This window comes from Pseudochaenichthys georgianus, chromosome 4 (assembly GCF_902827115.2).
Source record: "Pseudochaenichthys georgianus chromosome 4, fPseGeo1.2, whole genome shotgun sequence".
Taxonomy (NCBI): Eukaryota; Metazoa; Chordata; class Actinopteri; order Perciformes; family Channichthyidae; genus Pseudochaenichthys; species Pseudochaenichthys georgianus.
The window spans coordinates 1,760,425-1,782,632 of NC_047506.1; the positions used below are offsets into that span (position 1 = coordinate 1,760,425).

Here is a 22,208-nt window from a genome sequence, read left to right on the forward strand (position 1 = left end):
CGACTTTAAACCATCAGTGTCACTATTGTGGGGATGGAGGAATGTACCTGTGTCTGGTGCGGAGCCTCCCCGCACTTTAAATCAATTGATTTGCCTTTTTTTAACCGTATTTTCTGCTGTTAATGCACTGTGCTCATGTCGGGTGATGCGCTCCCTGGAGCATTCCTGTGGGGAATCTTGGAACTGCACTTAAACCATTTGGTGCTTTTTAAGCCATTTAAAATAGTTGTTCTCACTTTTAAAATACTTTCTGCCCTAAAAATGATTTTTAATCACCATTATTTAGGGGCTGCATGAACACACATTTGAGCATCCCTGCACACTTTTCAGTTCGGTGCTGCAGCCTGATTCTCTCCTGTTTCTCTGCCCCTATTTAAACACTTTTCCTCCTTCCACCTTGCTCGAGGTGAAATCTCTATTTCAGCCCTGATTTTGGCACATCTTGTAAATTAGTTAAATTTAAGTCGCTGTTCATTGTTCGTTATATAAAGCAGATTTAATTATGTCCTAAGGACGCTGATGTGTGGATGTTGTGTCCTTTTGATAACTTTGTTGAGCTTGTTTTTAGCTGCATGTCTTTTTCTATCTCACTGAACAAAGTCCCTGTCCCCCACTCACACTCTACACAAATGAGGAGTGGAGTGGATAAATGTCTTGTCACGATCTGTCTGTATTGTGTTTTGTCTTGTCTAGATCTGTCTTTGGTTTTCTGTCTGCGTTGTGTCTTGGCCCCCTGAGTTCGCCCGCTGTGGCCTTCGCCCCTCCATGGTCTCTGCCTTGCCCCCGGGCCGTCCGCCCGAGATCCCTTCCGGGTCCTCCGCTGTGCTCCTGGGTTGTCAGCCCAAACCCGTCCTCCTGACCCCCTCCACCCACCCTGGAGGCCCTAATTTTGTTTCTCCTCCCTCCTCACCTGTGTCTTGTTTGTATGATTAGTCTTGTGTGTAAGTTCTGGTTTTTCTGTCTGTCTTTGTCAGTTCGTCTTGTGATATGGCTTGTTCCTCGGTGAGTGTTCTGTTTAGTCTTTATTTAATAGTATAGCCTTGAAATAAAGGAGTTTTTTGTCACTTTAATCTGCATTTGGGTCCTGCGTCCTACACACACCGTAACATGTATCATGTTAATGTTCTACAGGGCAGCAATTGAGTCTATTATTCGTTATGGCATCACAACATGGTTTGGTAACTTGTCAGTTAAATCTAAATCACAACTCCAGAGCTTGATAAAAAGGGCTGGAAAAATAATTGGCATGCTTCCACCATCCTCTCTTCAGGAGATATTTGAGGAGATGGTGAGAAAGCAAGGCCCTAAAATCACATGCGACCCCAAACACATCCTGTATAGAGAGTTTGAGTTGCTGAAGGTATAGATTACCAAACTGTAAATTGAACAGGTATAAGTTTTCCTTTGTTCCGCTGTCACTCAAGCTGCTGAACAGTCAGAAACAATTGTGATTATGCTGTTAGGAGTTGTTGGGAGGTGCAATGTTTACAGTGTGGTTTGTGCAATCGAGAAGGTTAAATAGGGGAAGTGCATTATGTGTAAATAGGTATGGACACAATAGGGATATGTGCAATTTGACGGACACTATGCATAGGTGCAATAGGGAAAGTGCAATATTGATTTGTGTATGAATGCAGTAGGGAAAAGTGCAATTTGATTATGTAGGGAATGTGCAATAGGGAAAGTGCTGTACCTGTATGTTTCTTGTTTGTTTCTTTGCCATGTGATATGTGATCTCTGTTCTGTATCTATGACTGATTGACCTGAATGTTTTTATGTGTATTATCTCGATGCCCAAGACACATTTCTCCTAAGGGAGACAATAAAGCTCTATCTTATCTTATCTGTGTGTGAACTGGTGAGGCTGGTGAGGCTGGTTATGAATCAGAGGAGGAGCTGCAGACAGGGGAGGGAAGTTGAAAGTGAAAGTAGGAAGTCAGACTTGTCAGACTGCCAGACGCCATTTTACAGCTCGACATGAGGAGAACAACAGGGTGAGTGTTAACACCAGGATCTGCTTTTTAACACATTCATTATTTACTCTGTCAAACTGGAGGTCAGAAAATAACTTATTGGTTACAGATCTGCGTCCGAGAGTCCAATGAGACTTCTGCAAGTGTTGTACACTTTTATTTCCTGTTTTCTCATTCATCAGAGTTACATAACATGTGACAGCCCAGCGCAGTCAAAATGGTGTGTGTGTGTGTGTGTGTGTGTGGCCTGTTCCGTCGTGTGGGAAAATAAGCGCTACCGGTGGAGGAGGTGATAATGGAAGAGAGAGGATGTGGTTCTGGGCCCTGGCCCTTCTAAAAAGAAAAGACTTGCTTGTGTCTTACAACAAGTTACAACAAACAGTGGGAAGAAAAACACAGTTGAGTAAAGCCCGTGAGTGGAGATCTGTCACGGGTCGTGTGTGCAGTGGCGTGCACAGACATTTATAGGGGCAGGTGCTCAAGAGAAAAAAAAAAAGGGCACCTTCTGAGTCGTCGTGGCGGTCTGGCGGTCGCCTGTGCGCCGAAATTGTGCCCGAAAATTTGCCGGATAATGGCGGATTTTGTTAGTTTCTTTTCGGTTTTTGGTTACTCCTTCCATCTCTCCCTCATTTTGGTCATCATCAGAGAGCACTGTTTCTGAACATGGTGCTGCTCTGGACTCTGACATTTCTGCTTCATCTGTGTCTGACTCAGAGATATTTTCTATGGATTTGTCTCCCTCATCTAGATGGACTATTGTAGGGGGCTGCTTCCCTGAGCCTGCTGTAGCTGCCTAGAATACAAACAATATAGAATTTGATGTTTATTTCAATTATTTGGGTAAGGCAATGCAATGCATGACAACATTAAGACTCACCAGACTTTAACTGTCATGGCCAAAATTCAACACCCTACCACTAGTTGTTGTTTTTTTGTCATTTGGCAAGTAGCTTCATGTCTGATTTAGTATCACCAAAGCACTTAGTGTGGTTAAAATAAATTGTGGGCCTCTCAATAAAATTATATTATTATTTATTATTATTATTATTATTATTATTATTATTATTACTACTATTATTATCACAGTTCAAGTCTGAGCATGAAAGGGCTCTAGACAGACAGATTGTCCCTTAACATGACTCTGACCTTTCTTCTTCATCTGCATCATTGATGATGGGTAAGGGTTCATCAGGCACATCTGCATCCTCCTCTTCCTTGCTGGTAGGCTCAGGCTGCTTTACCCAGGAGAGCAGAGAGCTGCTTCCCCGGGCTGCTTGCTGGAGCTCTCTTTGTTTTTCTTTTCTTATCCTGTCTCTTCTTGGCATTATTCTACAAGTGGTAAATGCAAATGAGCTAAATCAATGTACTGCTCTGCTGTGCATGATAATTAAGGGTTAATCTCCTAGAAACATTTAACAGCAGCATTAATGTAAACCTATAAGGTTACTACTACTTATATTGTACTTTTTGAGGCATTTTTACTTTACTTGAGTATTTCCCATTTTCAATACATTTACTTCTACTCCACTACATCTCAGATGCAAATATTCTACGTTTACTCCACTACAATTATTTGAAAACTTTAGTTAGTTACTATGTAGATTTTGATTAAGATTATTACAAAACATACATTTAATCACTTCAGCCCTAGCATAATGACCCATTGTGAGCGTGTAGATCTGCTATTTTCAAAAGTGCACAACGAGAATAAATGGATGGATGCAAGAAAAGAAGTGAAGTTATAGTTTAGTTTGGCATCTGATTTAGGGGACTAAACAATACACTCGTTTTATTTGTTACCTGGCGGTTACTTACTTGGTCGTCACTAGGGTCACTAGAATTGATCGATGTTACCATGAGCCACATACAGTACACTGTAAAAAAATAAAATAAAAAACTGTAAAAAACGAACTTTCAAAAGGGCACATTGCTGTCCAGAGGGCAAAACGGGCAGGTACTCAAGCACTACCTAGAGTCTATGTGTGCACGTCTCTGCGTGTGTGTGTGTGTGTGTGTGTGTGTGTGTGTGTGTGTGTGTGTGTGTGTGTGTGTGTGTGTGTGTGTGTGTGTGTGTGTGTGTGTGTGTGTGTGTGTGTGTGTGTGTGTGTGTGTGTGTGTGTGTGTGTGTGTGTGTGTGTGTGTGTGTGTGTGAGAGAGTCAGCTGATTGATGGGAAAATGCTGGGGAAATGGTTGGTTGAAGGATAACATTAAGTCTAATAATGATGTACCGTGCATGTTCACATCATGTATACTTTGCATTACTTAATACCATTTTCCAAATATTTATTTCTTAACTGTTTGGACAAAATAGCCAATTGTTCATCGAGGTGCCCAGATGTCCCTAGTGCCCTATCCGATTTGAACATGCTGATGTACAATGTGATGTAGTAGCCTAATGCAGGTGTAAGACCATTGTGTTTGTATTGTGTTATAGGTATGCATAGTTTTCTATGGAATTTGAGGGTTTTGACTTTTGACCCCCAAAAACATTTTTCGAACCCTAGGGGCTGGCTCCGCCAAGAGAATTAAATAACATAACCCTAACCCTAAAACCGAAATAAAGTAACTCAATCCGCCAGAAACTCGAACATCTTCGCGCGCACAGGCGCGGGGGACACATGTGTCCCGTTTCTCCATTTCTGGAAGTTGGCAACCCTACTCTGAGTGCAGATGGAGCAGCTAATGTTAGCCTAGCTTTATTCAAACCGATCTCTTCAGAAAAAAAAAGGAAAATAAATGTTATGCTCGTTGTGTTGGAGACAGACCTGACAAAGCATTAACTCAGGCTTTTTACACATCAGTATCATTCTGTTGTTATTTAGGCATCCTTTCCATTTGTTTATTTATATTAATTCACATCAGATTCTATGCAAGTTGGCAGGGACGTGCACAGACATTTGGAGGGGCTATTGCTCTAAACTAGAAAAAGCCCCCCTCACCCCCCGAAAACATAACAACTTTTTATAAAAAAATAAAAACCAGGGACATTTTTTGTTTTGCGGTCCATATCTCATTAACATATCTACTGTTGGTAACTATTAAAGACAACATGCGGACAATTCTGTTTGAACCTCTGAGTGTTACTGGTTTATCTCTCAGACTGGAGAAGATGAGCGATGTAAAAGAAGAGGAAGAGGACGACAAATCTTCAGTCTCCAGCTGTCTGTCTCTGAAGAGTGACCGGTCTATGCGCATGCTTCCTCCAGTCTTCAGTAATGAACCTGGACCCTCGGACACAAAGTAAGAGTTTCTACTGTAAACTGACCTGAAGAGGATCCAGGTTGTACGTAATCTAATATATTAAACTGTTCTTTAATGAAATCATGTGAGCAGTTTGTAAAGGGAAAAGGCAGCAGAGTAAGCTAACATTATCTAAGGATATTTCAATATGCAATTATATTATCATTGTATCTGTGGTATAAAATGGTTTTAAATAGCAACAATATTGGTAAATACTGATTTAAAAACGATATATATTGTCCAAAACATTATTTAACAACTTGGGCATATCGCTTGTAGGAGCAAACACAGTAGTTAGACCCTCCAGAAAAACGCGGGCAAAAATCCTTGATTATGCGATCAAACATGCGGGGTTTTATGTGATTTTATGCGGTGAAATTGCGGGAAGTTGCAAAATATGCGGAAAGTTGCGAAATATGCGGAAAAAATAAATATTGGGCTGTCTTATTTATTTATTCTCTCTCACACACAACCTGCCACTAACGTTAAACCCCTTTACTATTCAATTAAACACAATCAATGTTTATTTATTGTAAAAGCAATTGGGCTATTTTAATCACAATCTCACACACTCTCACACACACACACACACACACACACACACACACACACACCACACACGCACGCACACACACACACTTCTCCGCCTTATTCTGTTTTTATTTACTCGTTCGTTATCTGACCAGCTTCAGTCTTGTTGGCTTCTCACCTCGTTTCTTGTAGCCCTCGAAAGGGTTTTGGAGGTCGATGCCTCGGTGAACGTGAGTTGTTTGGCTTTCTTGTCCGCAGCAGCAGAAAGCATTTTCGAATCTTTGAATGAATCAAAGTGGGTCGTCACCGTCGATGTTCTCTTATGCTCCAACACAGTTGCACGGGGTGCAGAATAGTTTCCCCCCACTTTCATGCAAGACATCGGGGTACTGCTTTGCCCGGTCTTTAGCAGAAATGTTCGTCGGTAAATGAGATGGATTAGATTTTTCATCGTGTGAGCTCCACACGTTCACTCTACGGTGTTGTTTACCTTCTGGGATGCGCGAGCTGATGACGTCGCGCATCATCATCACTTCACGTCAAGATGAGTTCACTTTTTTTTTCAACTTTGTGTGGAAAAATGCGGGGATTATGCGGCCTTTTGATAAATATGCGGCTTTTTACAAATCTGCGCCATTTTGCTGATTATGCGGAAAATTCTGCGATCGCAGAATCGCGTTTTTCTGGAGGGTCTAAGTAGTGGTGGCTTAAAGCCCACCTCCGCTCTGCGCCGTCCGTTAGATGAGCCTGGTCAGATTAATAAGAGAAGGAGTTCAAAACACCGGAATAAAAATTATAACAATAATCTGATTTTAATGGTAAAAAACACCAATACAAGTTACAGAGTACTCTGGACTCCCAGTTCTACTGCTGTGCGATACAGATATCGGGACCAGACAGTCAGAAACAGGGGGCATTTTGCATGAATAAACAACAGTGTGTATATATAGACATATTTGGGGCAGAGAGTCACTTCTTATCTTGCACCCGAGTTCACTCCTTTACTTTCCCAAGGAAGATTTCACACACACTATTTCTTCCCAGACAATCAAACATTGTACACAGATATATTGGTGCTTGAGATTATATTGGCCCCAGATATAACCTTGAAAAGAATGTGTGTGTGTAGCAGGGTATCTGGGTCATTGAGTGTAAGTGAGAAGGTGTGTATATATATATATATATATATAGGATTACTTTAAAACAGTCCCAAATAATACATGTTCACTTCAATACAGTTCAAGATAATACCTGTTTACTTTAATACCGTTTAGAACAATATCTGTTTGCTTTACTATGATATTTCTTTTTAAGATGTTTATTAATGATAGTGATAACCTGGAGAGCTGGTTGTGTTTAGCATTAGCAGATAAAACAGTGTTTTGTGAAATCACATGTAGAGTCAATGCAAAGACCCAGATCCGTGCCTGGCAACACGAAGGAAGTGAAGATGTTAAATTCATATCACCTGCGTATTCGTGCAGCGTGACACATTTCAACTTGAGTGTAAAGTTTGTGACGCTCTGTTACAAAAAGCTGTCGGTGTTGAGATGGTGCTCCTGTGGTCTCTGACGGTCTGAGCGGAATCGGAGAGGAGAACAGAGCTCTACAGCAGCTCATATTAAATCAGGGTTGTTCATGTTCCTGTATGAACCAGAGACTGTCTGTGGTGCTGACAATATAGTGACTGCTGTACTTATGACTTCATGAAGTCACTCTGAGTGCTGATGGAGCAGCTAATGTTAGCCTAGCTTTAATCAAACCGGTCTCTTCAGAAAAAAAATGAAAAAAAATGTTATGCTCGTTGTGTTGGAGACATATGGAAGCCCATTTCCGCCACTTGAAAAAAATAAAATCCCCATGAAAAGTCATAATTATGAGATAAAAAGTCATAATAATGAGATAAAAAGTCATAATTATGAGATAAAAAGTCATAATAATGAGATAAAAAGTCATAATTATGAGATAAAAAGTCATAATAATGAGATAAAAAGTCATAATAATGAGATAAAAAGTCATAATTATGAGATAAAAAGTCATAATAATGAGATAAAAAGTCATAATAATGAGATAAAAAGTCATAATTATGAGATAAAAAGTCATAATATTGAGATAAAAAGTCATAATTATGAGATAAGAAGTGCGCATGCGCTGCAGTGGCGCTGTCTTTAAAGGTCCCTTCATCACCTTGCTGCTCTCCACCATGCAAACAGCATCTATCTAGTCCTAAATAAGGTAACTATTACAGGTGACTTTTGTAAATGTTAGATGTTACATATAGCCTATATTGCAGCTAAACTACAACAATGCAGTTCATAGCTTTGACATTACCCGTTATGAACTATAATATATATGCCTATAGTTTTGTGGTAACGTTCACGCCACTAATGACAATAGTGTAGGCATACTGCTGCTGTGAGTTGCTCTAACTCTAACCCGTGAACGTTACCACACAACTATAGGCATATATATTATATATATATTATATTCATAACAGGTAATGTCAAAGCTATAAACTGCATTGTTGTAGTTTAGCTGCAATATAGGCTATATGTAACATCTAACATTTACAAAAAGTCACCTGTAATAGTTACCTTATTTAGGACTAGATGCCGTTTGCATGGTGGAGAGCAGCAAGGTGATGAAGGGACCTTTAAAGACAGCGCCACTGCAGCGCATGCGCACTTCTAATTATGACTTTTTATCTCATTATTTCGACTTTCTTATCTCATTATTATGACTTTTTATCTCATAATTATGACTTTTTATCTCATTATTTCGACTTTCTTATCTCATAATTATGACTTTTTATCTCATTATTATGACTTTTTATCTCATAATTATGACTTTTCATGGGGATTTTATTTTTTTCAAGTGGCGGAAATGGGCTTCCATAGAGACAGACCTGACAAAGCATTAACTCAGGCTTTTTACACATCAGTATCATTCTGTTGTTATTTAGTCATCCTTTCCATTTGTTTATTTTAGTGCTGTCAAAATTATCGCGTTAACGGCGGTAATTAATTTTTGAATTAATTGCGTTAAAATATTTAACGCATTTAACGCATGTGCAGAATGGCCCGCCCCATACGTGCCACCAGTGGCAGCGCCAGGGTATGGCTGGGGTAGGCTACACCCATACCAAGAAATGGCTTAGCCCCACCATGAACAATGATGTTAAAGTAAGCAAAATAAAGTCCGCCAACTCGCGCGGAGTAAATTGCACAGACAGCAGTTAGTAAGATTGATTTCAGTAGCCACGGTTTTGAAAACTTTTGTCACTTAGTGATCGTCTTCTCAATAGAACATCTTTGATAATGGGATGGTGTTGTTGCAGGAAGTCCCGACGCAGAATACTTTTGCTGTAGTACAGCCAGGGGTGCACATAACTGGTACACAGGTTATGTGCGTAATCTGAAATGCGTACCGTCACTTGTGTCACAAAGCGCATTTGCGTACCGACGTACTTGTGAAGCTTTTCCAGAAGGCGGTTAGATCACCGGACGACAGAGTCGGTCTCCGTGTGCACAGACAGGGCTGCTGTTAACGTCGGTCTGTACAACGGAATTGTGCCAAAAATACGCCAACCGGCTGCGGAGGGAGACCCCCGCTTCACTGGAGAACTGCGCTAAAACAGCTGATCACAACGTTCACACTCTGTGGTCACGAAGTACTCCACTAGCCGCCGCCCCCCCCTCCGTCGACTTTCCTGAAGTACTCCCCCGTTGATAGAAATCAACACGTAATGAATTAAGACCCCACGGTTTGATGATTGATAGGTGTGTGGGCTGTCTTTCATTTTGACACACAGACAAATGTTATAATAAACATAGATACTGTATGTTAAATGGATATATCCGCCTTCTTTCATTTATCTTTCCATTCCCACAACAATATACATAAATAAATCGCATATTTTGGACATAGTTCGAATGGTGATTAATCATGATTAATTAATTTTTAAGCTGTGATTAATCTGATTAAAATTTTTAATCGTTTGACAGCCCTAGTTTATTTATATTAATTCACATCAGATTCTATGCAAGTTGGCAGGGACGTGCACAGACATTTGGAGGGGCTATTGCTCTAAACTATAAAAAGCCCCCCCACCCCCCCCGAAAACGTAAGAACTTTTTATAAAAAAATAAAAACCAGGGACATTTTTTGTTTTGCGGTCCATATCTCATTAACATATCTAATGTTGGTAACTATTAAAGACAACATGCGGACAATTCTGTTTGAACCTCTGAGTGTTACTGGTTTATCTCTCAGACTGGAGAAGATGAGTGATGTAAAAGAAGAGGAAGAGGACGACAAATCTTCAGTCTCCAGCTGTCTGTCTCTGAAGAGTGACCGGTCTATGCGCATGCTTCCTCCAGTCTTCAGTAATGAACCTGGACCCTCGGACACAAAGTAAGAGTTTCTACTGTAAACTGACCTGAAGAGGATCCAGGTTGTACGTAATCTAATATATTAAACTGTTCTTTAATGAAATCATGTGAGCAGTTTGTAAAGGGAAAAGGCAGCAGAGTAAGCTAACATTATCTAAGGATATTTCAATATGCAATTATATTATCATTGTATCTGTGTATAAAATGGTTTTAAGTAGCAACAATATTGGTAAATACTGATTTAAAAACGATATATATTGTCCAAAACATTATTTAACAACTTGGGCATATCGCTTGTAGGAGCAAACACAGTAGTTAGACCCTCCAGAAAAACGCGGGCAAAAATCCTTGATTATGCGATCAAACATGCGGGGTTTTATGTGATTTTATGCGGTGAAATTGCGGGAAGTTGCAAAATATGCGGAAAGTTGCGAAATATGCGGAAAAAATAAATATTGGGCTGTCTTATTTATTTATTCTCTCTCACACACAACCTGCCACTAACGTTAAACCCCTTTACTATTCAATTAAACACAATCAATGTTTATTTATTGTAAAAGCAATTGGGCTATTTTAATCACAATCTAACACACTCTCACACACACACACACACACACACACACACACACACACACACACACACACACACACACACACACACACACACACACACGCGCGCACACGCACGCACACACACACACTTCTCCGCCTTATTCTGTTTTTATTTACTCGTTCGTTATCTGACCAGCTTCAGTCTTGTAGGCTTCTCACCTCGTTTCTTGTAGCCCTCGAAAGGGTTTTGGAGGTCGATGCCTCGGTGAACGTGAGTTGTTTGGCTTTCTTGTCCGCAGCAGCAGAAAGCATTTTCGAATCTTTGAATGAATCAAAGTGGGTCGTCACCGTCGATGTTCTCTTATGCTCCAACACAGTTGCACGGGGTGCAGAATAGTTTCCCCCCACTTTCATGCAAGACATCGGGGTACTGCTTTGCCCGGTCTTTAGCAGAAATGTTCGTCGGTAAATGAGATGGATTAGATTTTTCATCGTGTGAGCTCCACACGTTCACTCTACGGTGTTGTTTACCTTCTGTGATGCGCGAGCTGATGACGTCGCGCATCATCATCACTTCACGTCAAGATGAGTTAACTTTTTTTTTCAACTTTGTGTGGAAAAATGCGGGGATTATGCGGCCTTTTGATAAATATGCGGCTTTTTACAAATCTGCGCCATTTTGCTGATTATGCCGAAAATTCTGCGATCGCAGAATCGCGTTTTTCTGGAGGGTCTAAGTAGTGGTGGCTTAAAGCCCACCTCCGCTCTGCGCCGTCCGTTAGATGAGCCTGGTCAGATTAATAAGAGAAGGAGTTCAAAACACCGGCATAAAAGTTATAACAATAATCTGATTTTAATGGTAAAAAACACAATACAAGTTACAGAGTACTCTGGACTCCCAGTTCTACTGCTGTGCGATACAGATATCGGGACCAGACAGTCAGAAACAGGGGGCATTTTGCATGAATAAACAACAGTGTGTATATATAGACATATTTGGGGCAGAGAGTCACTTCTTATCTTGCACCCGAGTTCACTCCTTTACTTTCCCAAGGAAGATTTCACACAAACTATTTCTTCCCAGACAATCAAACATTGTACACAGATATATTAGTGCTTGAGATTATATTGGCCCCAGAAAGAACCTTGAAAAGAATGTGTGTGTGTAGCAGGGTATCTGGGTCATTGAGTGTAAGTGAGAAGGTGTATATATATATATATATATATATATATATAGGATTACTTTAAAACAGTCCCAAATAATACATGTTCACTTCAATACAGTTCAAGATAATACCTGTTTACTTTAATACCGTTTCGAACAATATCTGTTTGCTTTACTATGATATTTCTTTTTAAGATGTTTATTAATGATAGTGATAACCTGGAGAGCTGGTTGTGTTTAGCATTAGCAGATAAAACAGTGTTTTGTGAAATCACATGTAGAGTCAATGCAAAGACCCAGATCCGTGCCTGGCAACACGAAGGAAGTGAAGATGTTAAATTCATATCACCTGCGTATTCGTGCAGCGTGACACATTTCAACTTGAGTGTAAAGATTGTGACGCTCTGTTACAAAAAGCTGTCAGTGTTGAGATGGTGCTCCTGTGGTCTCTGACGGTCTGAAGGGAATCAGAGAGGAGAACAGAGCTCTACAGCAGCTCATATTAAATCAGGGTTATTCATGTTCCTGTATGAACCAGAGACTGTCTGTGGTGCTAACAATATAGTGACTGCTGTACTTATGACTTCATGAAGTTACTCTGAGTGCTGATGGAGCAGCTAATGTTAGCCTAGCTTTAATCAAACCGGTCTCTTCAGAAAAAAAATGTTATGCTCGTTGTGTTGGAGACAGACCTGACAAAGCATTAACTCAGGCTTTTTACACATCAGTATCATTCTGTTGTTATTTAGGCATCCTTTCCATTTGTTTATTTCTATTAATTCACATCAGATTCTATGCAAGTTGGCAGGGACGTGCACAGACATTTGGAGGGGCTATTGCTCTAAACTAGAAAAAGCCCCCCCACCCCCCCGAAAACGTAAGAACTTTTTATAAAAAAATAAAAACCAGGGACATTTTTTGTTTTGCGGTCCATATCTCATTAACATATCTACTGTTGGTAACTATTAAAGACAAAATGCGGACAATTCTGTTTGAACCTCTGAGTGTTACTGGTTTATCTCTCAGACTGGAGAAGATGAGCGATGTAAAAGAAGAGGAAGAGGACGACAAATCTTCAGTCTCCAGCTGTCTGTCTCTGAAGAGTGACCGGTCTATGCGCATGCTTCCTCCAGTCTTCAGTAATGAACCTGGACCCTCGGACACAAAGTAAGAGTTTCTACTGTAAACTGAACTGAAGAGGATCCAGGTTGTACGTAATCTAATATATTAAACTGTTCTTTAATGAAATCATGTGAGCAATTTGTAAAGGGAAAAGGCAGCAGAGTAAGCTAACATTATCTAAGGATATTTCAATATGCAATTTATATTATCATTGTATCTGTGGTATAAAATGGTTTTAAATAGCAACAATATTGATAAATACTAGGGTTGCCAGAAACTGACCATGATCAAAATCGATTATTCGGCGGCCCTGGCGAATAATAATCGATTATTCAACCGACCCCCCCCCCCCCCCCCCCCCCCGCGGGAGAGAAAGAAAAAATAAAAGGAATTCCGTTGTTTTCTTTACTGCAACATGTTTAACAGTACAAACAACAAACAAGCATGTCATCACAACGACGTGGCCTTGAAGTGAAGTTGGTAATGGCCGGCTGTGCTGCGTCTTTCTCTGTAACCTCTTTGGCGTGCTTCGCACTCAAATGCGAACGCATTGTTGAGGTTGAGCTGTGATAGACCAACGGCTTTTTCGCAGAGCTTGCATTTAACTTCCTTTGGACTTGTAAGTTCGAAGTAGTTCCACGAGGAGGAACTCTTTGTACCTGCCGCTTTGTTCATCTTTAGTCGCACGTGTGAGGGAGAGGGGGGGTGGGGTCGGTGTGTAGCGTGCTGCAGCAGCAGTCTGCTCTGCACGCAGGCTTCCTCCAAGTTTACAGTAAAACAAACTGGTGGTGTGACCAATGACCATTTACAATTATTAATACTATTACTATTATTAGCATATATATATTTATATATATTTTGGTTGAAACTAAGCCAGAAAAAAAAAAAAAAAAACATAAATAAAATTAAAAAAATATATATAAATAAAATCGATTTTTAAAAATAATATTCGATTATGGAGACTGTAGCGAATATTCGAATAATCGAATAATCGCTGGCATCCCTAATAAATACTGATTTAAAAACGATATATATTGTCCAAAACATTGTTTAACAACTTGGGCATATCGCTTGTAGGAGCAAACACAGTAGTGGTGGCTTAAAGCCCACCTCCGCTCCGCCCGTTAGATGAGCCTGGTCAGATTAATAAGAGAAGGAGTTCAAAACACCGGAATAAAAGTTATAACAATAATCTGATTTTAATGGTAAAAAACACAATACAAGTTACAGAGTACTCTGGACTCCCAGTTCTACTGCTGTGCGATACAGATATCGGGACCAGACAGTCAGAAACAGGGGGCATTTTGCATGAATAAATAACAGTGTATATATAGACATATTTGAGGCGGAGAGTCACTTCTTATCTTGCACCCGAGTTCACTCCTTTACTTTCCCAAGGAAGATTTCACACAAACTATTTCTTCCCAGACAATCAAACATTGTACACAGATATATTGGTGCATGAGATTATATTGGCCCCAGAAAGAACCTTGAAAAGAATATGTGTGTGTGCTGGTGGGAGGAGGTGTGTGTGTGCGGGTATCTGGGTCAGTGAGTGTAAGTGAGAAGGTTTATATATATATAGGATTACTTTAAAACAGTCCCAAATAATACATGTTCACTTCAATACAGTTCAAGATAATACCTGTTTACTTTAATACCGTTTAGAACAATATCTGTTTGCTTTACTATGATATGTCTTTTTAAGATGTTTATTAATGATAGTGATAACCTGGAGAGCTGGTTGTGTTTAGCATTAGCAGATAAAACAGTGTTTTGTGAAATCCCATGTAGAGTCAATGCAAAGACCCAGATCCGTGCCTGGCAACACGAAGGAAGTGAAGATGTTAAATTCATATCACCTGCGTATTCGTGCAGCGTGACACATTTCAACTTGAGTGTAAAGTTTGTGACGCTCTGTTACAAAAAGCTGTCGGTGTTGAGATGGTGCTCCTGTGGTCTCTGACGGTCTGAGCGGAATCAGAGAGGAGAACAAAGCTCCACAGCAGCTCATATTAAATCAGGGTTGTTCATGTTCCTGTATGAACCAGAGACTGTCTGTGGTGCTGACAATATAGTGACTGCTGTACTTATGACTTCATGAAGTTACTCTGAGTGCTGATGGAGCAGCTAATGTTAGCCTAGCTTTAATCAAACCGGTCTCTTCAGAAAAAAAATGTTATGCTCGTTGTGTTGGAGACAGACCTGACAAAGCATTAACTCAGTCTTTTTACACATCAGTATCATTCTGTTGTTATTTAGGCATCCTTTCCATTTGTTTATTTCTATTAATTCACATCAGATTCTATGCAAGTTGGCAGGGACGTGCACAGACATTTGGAGGGGCTATTGCTCTAAACTAGAAAAAGCCCCCCCACCCCCCCGAAAACGTAAGAACTTTTTATAAAAAAACAGGGAAATTTTTTGTTTTGCGGTCCATATCTCATTAACATATCTAATGTTGGTAACTATTAAAGACAAAATGCGGACAATTCTGTTTTAACCTCTGAGTGTTACTGGTTTATCTCTCAGACTGGAGAAGATGAGCGATGTAAAAGAAGAGGAAGAGGACGACAAATCTTCAGTCTCCAGCTGTCTGTCTCTGAAGAGTGACGGGTCTATGAGCATGCTTCCTCCAGTCTTCAGTAATGAATCTGGACCCTCGGACACAAAGTAAGAGTTTCTACTGTAAACTGACCTGAAGAGGATCCAGGTTGTACGTAATCTAATATATTAAACTGTTCTTTAATGAAATCATGTGAGCAGTTTGTAAAGGGAAAAGGCAGCAGAGTAAGCTAACATTATCTAAGGATATTTCAATATGCAATTATATTATCATTGTATCTGTGGTATAAAATGGTTTTAAATAGCAACAATATTGATAAATACTAGGGTTGCCAGAAACTGACCATGATCAAAATCGATTATTCGGCGGCCCTGGCGAATAATAATCGATTATTCGACCGACCCCCCCCCCCCCCCCCCCCCCGCGGGAGAGAAAAAAAAAAAAGAAGGAATTCCGTTGTTTTCTTTACTGCAACATGTTTAACAGTACAAACAACAAACAAGCATGTCATCACAACGACGTGGCCTTGAAGTGAAGTTGGTAATGGCCGGCTGTGCTGCGTCTTTCTCTGTAACCTCTTTGGCGTGCTTCGCACTCAAATGCGAACGCATTGTTGAGGTTGAGCTGTGATAGACCAACGTCTTTTCGCAGAGCTTGCATTTAACTTCCTTTGGACTTGTAAGTTCGAAGTAGTTCCACGAGGAGGAACTCTTTGTACCTGCCGCTTTGTTCATCTTTAGTCGCACGTGTGAGGGAGAGGGGGGGTGGGGTCGGTGTGTAGCGTGCTGCAGCAGCAGTCTGCTCTGCACGCAGGCTTCCTCCAAGTTTACAGTAAAACAAACTGGTGGTGTGACCAATGACCATTTACAATTATTAATACTATTACTATTATTAGCATATATATATTTATATATATTTTGGTTGAAACTAAGCCAGGAAAAAGAAAAAAAAAAAAACATAAATAAAATTAAAAAAATATATATAAATAAAATCGATTTTTAAAAATAATATTCGATTATGGAGACTGTAGCGAATATTCGAATAATCGAATAATCGCTGGCATCCCTAATAAATACTGATTTAAAAACGATATATATTGTCCAAAACATTGTTTAACAACTTGGGCATATCGCTTGTAGGAGCAAACACAGTAGTGGTGGCTTAAAGCCCACCTCCGCTCCGCGCCGTCCGTTAGATGAGCCTGGTCAGATTAATAAGAGAAGGAGTTCAAAACACCGGAATAAAAGTTATAACAATAATCTGATTTTAATGGTAAAAAACACCAATACAAGTTACAGAGTACTCTGGACTCCCAGTTCTACTGCTGTGCGATACAGGTATCGGGACCAGCCAGTCAGAAACAGGGGGCATTTTGCATGAATAAACAACAGTGTGTATATATAGACATATTTGGGGCGGAGAGTCACTTCTTATCTTGCACCTGAGTTCACTCCTTTACTTTCCCAAGGAAGATTTCACACAAACTATTTCTTCCCAGACAATCAAACATTGTACACAGATATATTGGTGCTTGAGATTATATTGGCCCCAGAAAGAACCTTGAAAAGAATATGTGTGTGTGCTGGTGGGAGGAGGTGTGTGTGTGCGGGTATCTGGGTCAGTGAGTGTAAGTGAGAAGGTTTATATATATATAGGATTACTTTAAAACAGTCCCAAATAATACATGTTCACTTCAATACAGTTCAAGATAATACCTGTTTACTTTAATACAGTTTAGAACAATATCTGTTTGCTTTACTATGATATGTCTTTTTAAGATGTTTATTAATGATAGTGATAACCTGGAGAGCTGGTTGTGTTTAGCATTAGCAGATAAAACAGTGTTTTGTGAAATCACATGTAGAGTCAATGCAAAGACCCAGATCCGTGCCTGGCAACACGAAGGAAGTGAAGATGTTAAATTCATATCATCTGCGTATTCGTGCAGCGTGACACATTTCAACTTGAGTGTAAAGTTTGTGAAGCTCTGTTACAAAAAGCTGTCAGTGTTGAGATGGTGCTCCTGTGGTCTCTGACGGTCTGAGCGGAATCGGAGAGGAGAACAGAGCTCCACAGCAGCTCATATTAAATCAGGGTTGTTCATGTTCCTGTATGAACCAGAGACTGTCTGTGGTGCTGACAATATAGTGACTGCTGTACTTATGACTTCATGAAGTCACTCTGAGTGCTGATGGAGCAGCTAATGTTAGCCTAGCTTTAATCAAACCGGTCTCTTCAGAAAAAAAAGGAAAATAAATGTTATGCTCGTTGTGTTGGAGACAGACCTGACAAAGCATTAACTCAGTCTTTTTACACATCAGTATCATTCTGTTGTTATTTAGGCATCCTTTCCATTTGTTTATTTTAGTGCTGTCAAAATTATCGCGTTAACGGCGGTAATTAATTTTTTGAATTAATTGCGTTAAAATATTTAACGCATTTAACGCATGTGCAGAATGGCCCGCCCCATACGTGCCACCAGTGGCAGCGCCAGGGTATGGCTGGGGTAGGCTACACCCATACCAAGAAATGTTTTAGCCCTACCATGAAAAATGATGTTAAAGTAAGCAAACTAAAGTCTGCCAACTCGCGCGGAGTAAATTGCACCGACAGCAGTTAGTAAGATTGATTTCAGTAGCCACGGTTTTGAAAACTTTTGTCACTTAGTGATCGTCTTCTCAATAGAACATCTTTGATAATGGGATGGTGTTGTTGCAGGAAGTCCCGACGGAGCATACTTTTGCTGTAGTACAGCCAGGGGTGCACATAACTGGTACACAGGTTATGTGCGTAATCTGAAATGCGTACCGTCACTTGTGTCACAAAGCGCATTTGCTACCGACGTACTTGTGAAGCTTTTCCAGAAGGCGGTTAGATCACCGGACGACAGAGTCGGTCTCCGTGTGCACAGACAGGGCTGCTGTTAACGTCGGTCTGTACAACGGAATTGTGCCAAAAATACGCCAACCGGCTGCGGAGGGAGACCCCCGCTTCACTGGAGAACTGCGCTAAAACAGCTGATCACAACGTTCACACTCTGTGGTCACGAAGTACCCCACGAGCCCCCCCCCCCCCCTCCGTCGACTTTCCTGAAGTACTCCCCCGTTGATAGAAATCAACACGTAATGAATTAAGACCCCACGGTTTGATGATTGATAGGTGTGTGGGCTGTCTTTCATTTTGACACACAGACAAATGTTATAATAAACATAGATACTGTATGTTAAATGGATATATCCGCCTTCTTTCATTTATCTTTCCATTCCCACAACAATATACATAAATAAATCACATATTTTGGACATAGTTCGAATGGTGATTAATCATGATTAATTAATTTTTAAGCTGTGATTAATCTGATTAAAATTTGTAATCGTTTGACAGCCCTAGTTTATTTCTATTAATTCACATCAGATTCTATGCAAGTTGGCAGGGACGTGCACAGACATTTGGAGGGGCTATTGCTCTAAACTAGAAAAAGCCCCCCCACCCCCCCCCCCCCGAAAACGTAAGAACTTTTTATAAAAAAATAAAAACCAGGGACATTTTTTGTTTGCGGTCCATATCTCATTAACATATCTAATGTTGGTAACTATTAAAGACAACATGCGGACAATTCTGTTTGAACCTCTGAGTGTTACTGGTTTATCTCTCAGACTGGAGAAGATGAGCGATGTAAAAGAAGAGGAAGAGGACGACAAATCTTCAGTCTCCAGCTGTCTGTCTCTGAAGAGTGACCGGTCTATGCGCATGCTTCCTCCAGTCTTCAGTAATGAACCTGGACCCTCGGACACAAAGTAAGAGTTTCTACTGTAAACTGACCTGAAGAGGATCCAGGTTGTACGTAATCTAATATATTAAACTGTTCTTTAATGAAATCATGTGAGCAGTTTGTAAAGGGAAAAGGCAGCAGAGTAAGCTAACATTATCTAAGGATATTTCAATATGCAATTATATTATCATTGTATCTGTGGTATAAAATGGTTTTAAATAGCAACAATATTGGTAAATACTGATTTAAAAACGATATATATTGTCCAAAACATTATTTAACAACTTGGGCATATCGCTTGTAGGAGCAAACACAGTAGTTAGACCCTCCAGAAAAACGCGGGCAAAAATCCTTGATTATGCGATCAAACATGCGGGGTTTTATGTGATTTTATGCGGTGAAATTGCGGGAAGTTGCAAAATATGCGGAAAGTTGCGAAATATGCGGAAAAAATAAATATTGGGCTGTCTTATTTATTTATTCTCTCTCACACACAACCTGCCACTAACGTTAAACCCCTTTACTATTCAATTAAACACAATCAATGTTTATTTATTGTAAAAGCAATTGGGCTATTTTAATCACAATCTCACACACTCTCACACACACACACACACACACACACACACACACACACACACACACACACACACACACACACACACACACACACACACACACACACACACACACACACACACACACACGCACGCACACACACACACTTCTCCGCCTTATTCTGTTTTTATTTACTCGTTCGTTATCTGACCAGCTTCAGTCTTGTAGGCTTCTCACCTCGTTTCTTGTAGCCCTCGAAAGGGTTTTGGAGGTCGATGCCTCGGTGAACGTGAGTTGTTTGGCTTTCTTGTCCGCAGCAGCAGAAAGCATTTTCGAATCTTTAAATGAATCAAAGTGGGTCGTCACCGTCGATGTTCTCTTATGCTCCAACACAGTTGCACGGGGTGCAGAATAGTTTCCCCCCACTTTCATGCAAGACATCGGGGTACTGCTTTGCCCGGTCTTTAGCAGAAATGTTCGTCGGTAAATGAGATGGATTAGATTTTTCATCGTGTGAGCTCCACACGTTCACTCTACGGTGTTGTTTACCTTCTGTGATGCGCGAGCTGATGACGTCGCGCATCATCATCACTTCACGTCAAGATGAGTTAACTTTTTTTTTCAACTTTGTGTGGAAAAATGCGGGGATTATGCGGCCTTTTGATAAATATGCGGCTTTTTACAAATCTGCGCCATTTTGCTGATTATGCCGAAAATTCTGCGATCGCAGAATCGCGTTTTTCTGGAGGGTCTAAGTAGTGGTGGCTTAAAGCCCACCTCCGCTCCGCTCCGCCCGTTAGATGAGCCTGGTCAGATTAATAAAAGAAGGAGTTCAAAACACCGGAATAAAAGTTATAACAATAATCTGATTTTAATGGTAAAAAACACAATACAAGTTACAGAGTACTCTGGACTCCCAGTTCTACTGCTGTGCGATACAGATATCGGGACCAGCCAGTCAGAAACAGGGGGCATTTTGCATGAATAAACAACAGTGTATATATAGACATATTTGAGGCGGAGAGTCACTTCTTATCTTGCACCCGAGTTCACTCCTTTACTTTCCCAAGGAAGATTTCACACACACTATTTCTTCCCAGACAATCAAACATTGTACACAGATATATTGGTGCTTGAGATTATATTGGCCCCAGAAAGAACCTTGAAAAGAATATGTGTGTGTAGCAGGTAGTGCTGCGTACCGGTACGCCGAACCGGTACTGGACTTGTAAAAAGTTTCGGTTCAAGTCCGGTTAAAACCGGAACGTCAGGAACCGGTACTTGGACTCGCAAAAAAACTAGCACTTACGTATATTCTGGTGTCTGTGGTTATTTAAACATTCCCTGATAAACGTTATTCAGCGTCAATAAATGAGTGCTAATCCCAGTGTGCTCAGTGTACAACATCACATGTCATTTCACCTTCGATTTACGGTTTGAAAACGTAGAATTTCGCCACATGCTAATGCTAACCGGAAGTGAAGAATTTTCAGAATAAAAGTTTTAAGTTAATAGTGTGAACTTTCGGTTTTTTCAGAATAAAAGTGATTTAAATTAGTGTTTTTAATTCAAAATTACGCCATATCAACATTGATTTTAATTTCTAACAGTATGTATTGTAGAGTTGTAGAAAATACATGGTGCACAGACAGTACAGTACACTCTGACTGTACAGTCACTAGAGTGTAGCCTATACTGTATATTAGGTGTGTAACAGTGTGATGCGTATAGTCTACTCTACCTTTCAGCAACGTTTTAGGGATTTAGGCTCAGTCAGCTCAGGGACTGTTTGGTTACTTTAGTTTGGTAAATGAAATAAATGTTTGAACTTTGTAGTAGTTCACTGTAGTTGCTGTCATAAGTCATTTGTAGACTAAGTGGCACATTTGTACTTTGTAGAGAAATGTAGACACAAGTTGGAAGGGAGCACAATAAACCTGATGAGTTTGAATTTGAGTTGATTATGAGTTAATTTTCAATTGATAATTAGCTCACAATAAGTTCACTTTAGTTACTCACACCACTTGACACAAGCCATGGGTTCAGATCCGGACTTATAAGTCCGGACCTGAACCTGAACCTCTGGACTTGAGTCCGGACCTGAACCTGAATGTGAGTCCAGGTACGCAGCACTAGTAGCAGGGTATCTGGGTCATTGAGTGTAAGTGAGAAGGTTTATTTATATATATATATATATATATAGGATTACTTTAAAACAGTCCCAAATAATACATGTTCACTTCAATACAGTTCAAGATAATACCTGTTTACTTTAATACAGTTTAGAACAATATCTGTTTGCTTTACTATGATATGTCTTTTTAAGATGTTTATTAA

At 40.1% G+C, this 22,208-nt stretch overlaps 1 protein-coding gene across 1 annotated transcript; it reads left to right on the forward strand.

Moving 5' to 3' along the window:
* The first annotated feature begins 1,964 nt into the window (after nucleotides 1–1,964).
* On the forward strand, nucleotides 1,965–19,419 carry LOC117445860 (uncharacterized). The gene is made up of 6 exons (XM_034081763.2): nucleotides 1,965–1,994; nucleotides 5,074–5,214; nucleotides 10,018–10,158; nucleotides 12,880–13,020; nucleotides 15,508–15,648; nucleotides 19,198–19,419. Exons 1-6 carry the CDS (start codon nucleotides 1,978–1,980, stop codon nucleotides 19,340–19,342), a joined length of 726 nt encoding a protein of 241 aa, XP_033937654.1. The 5' UTR covers nucleotides 1,965–1,977; the 3' UTR covers nucleotides 19,343–19,419.
* Nucleotides 19,420–22,208: the final 2,789 nt, after the last annotated feature.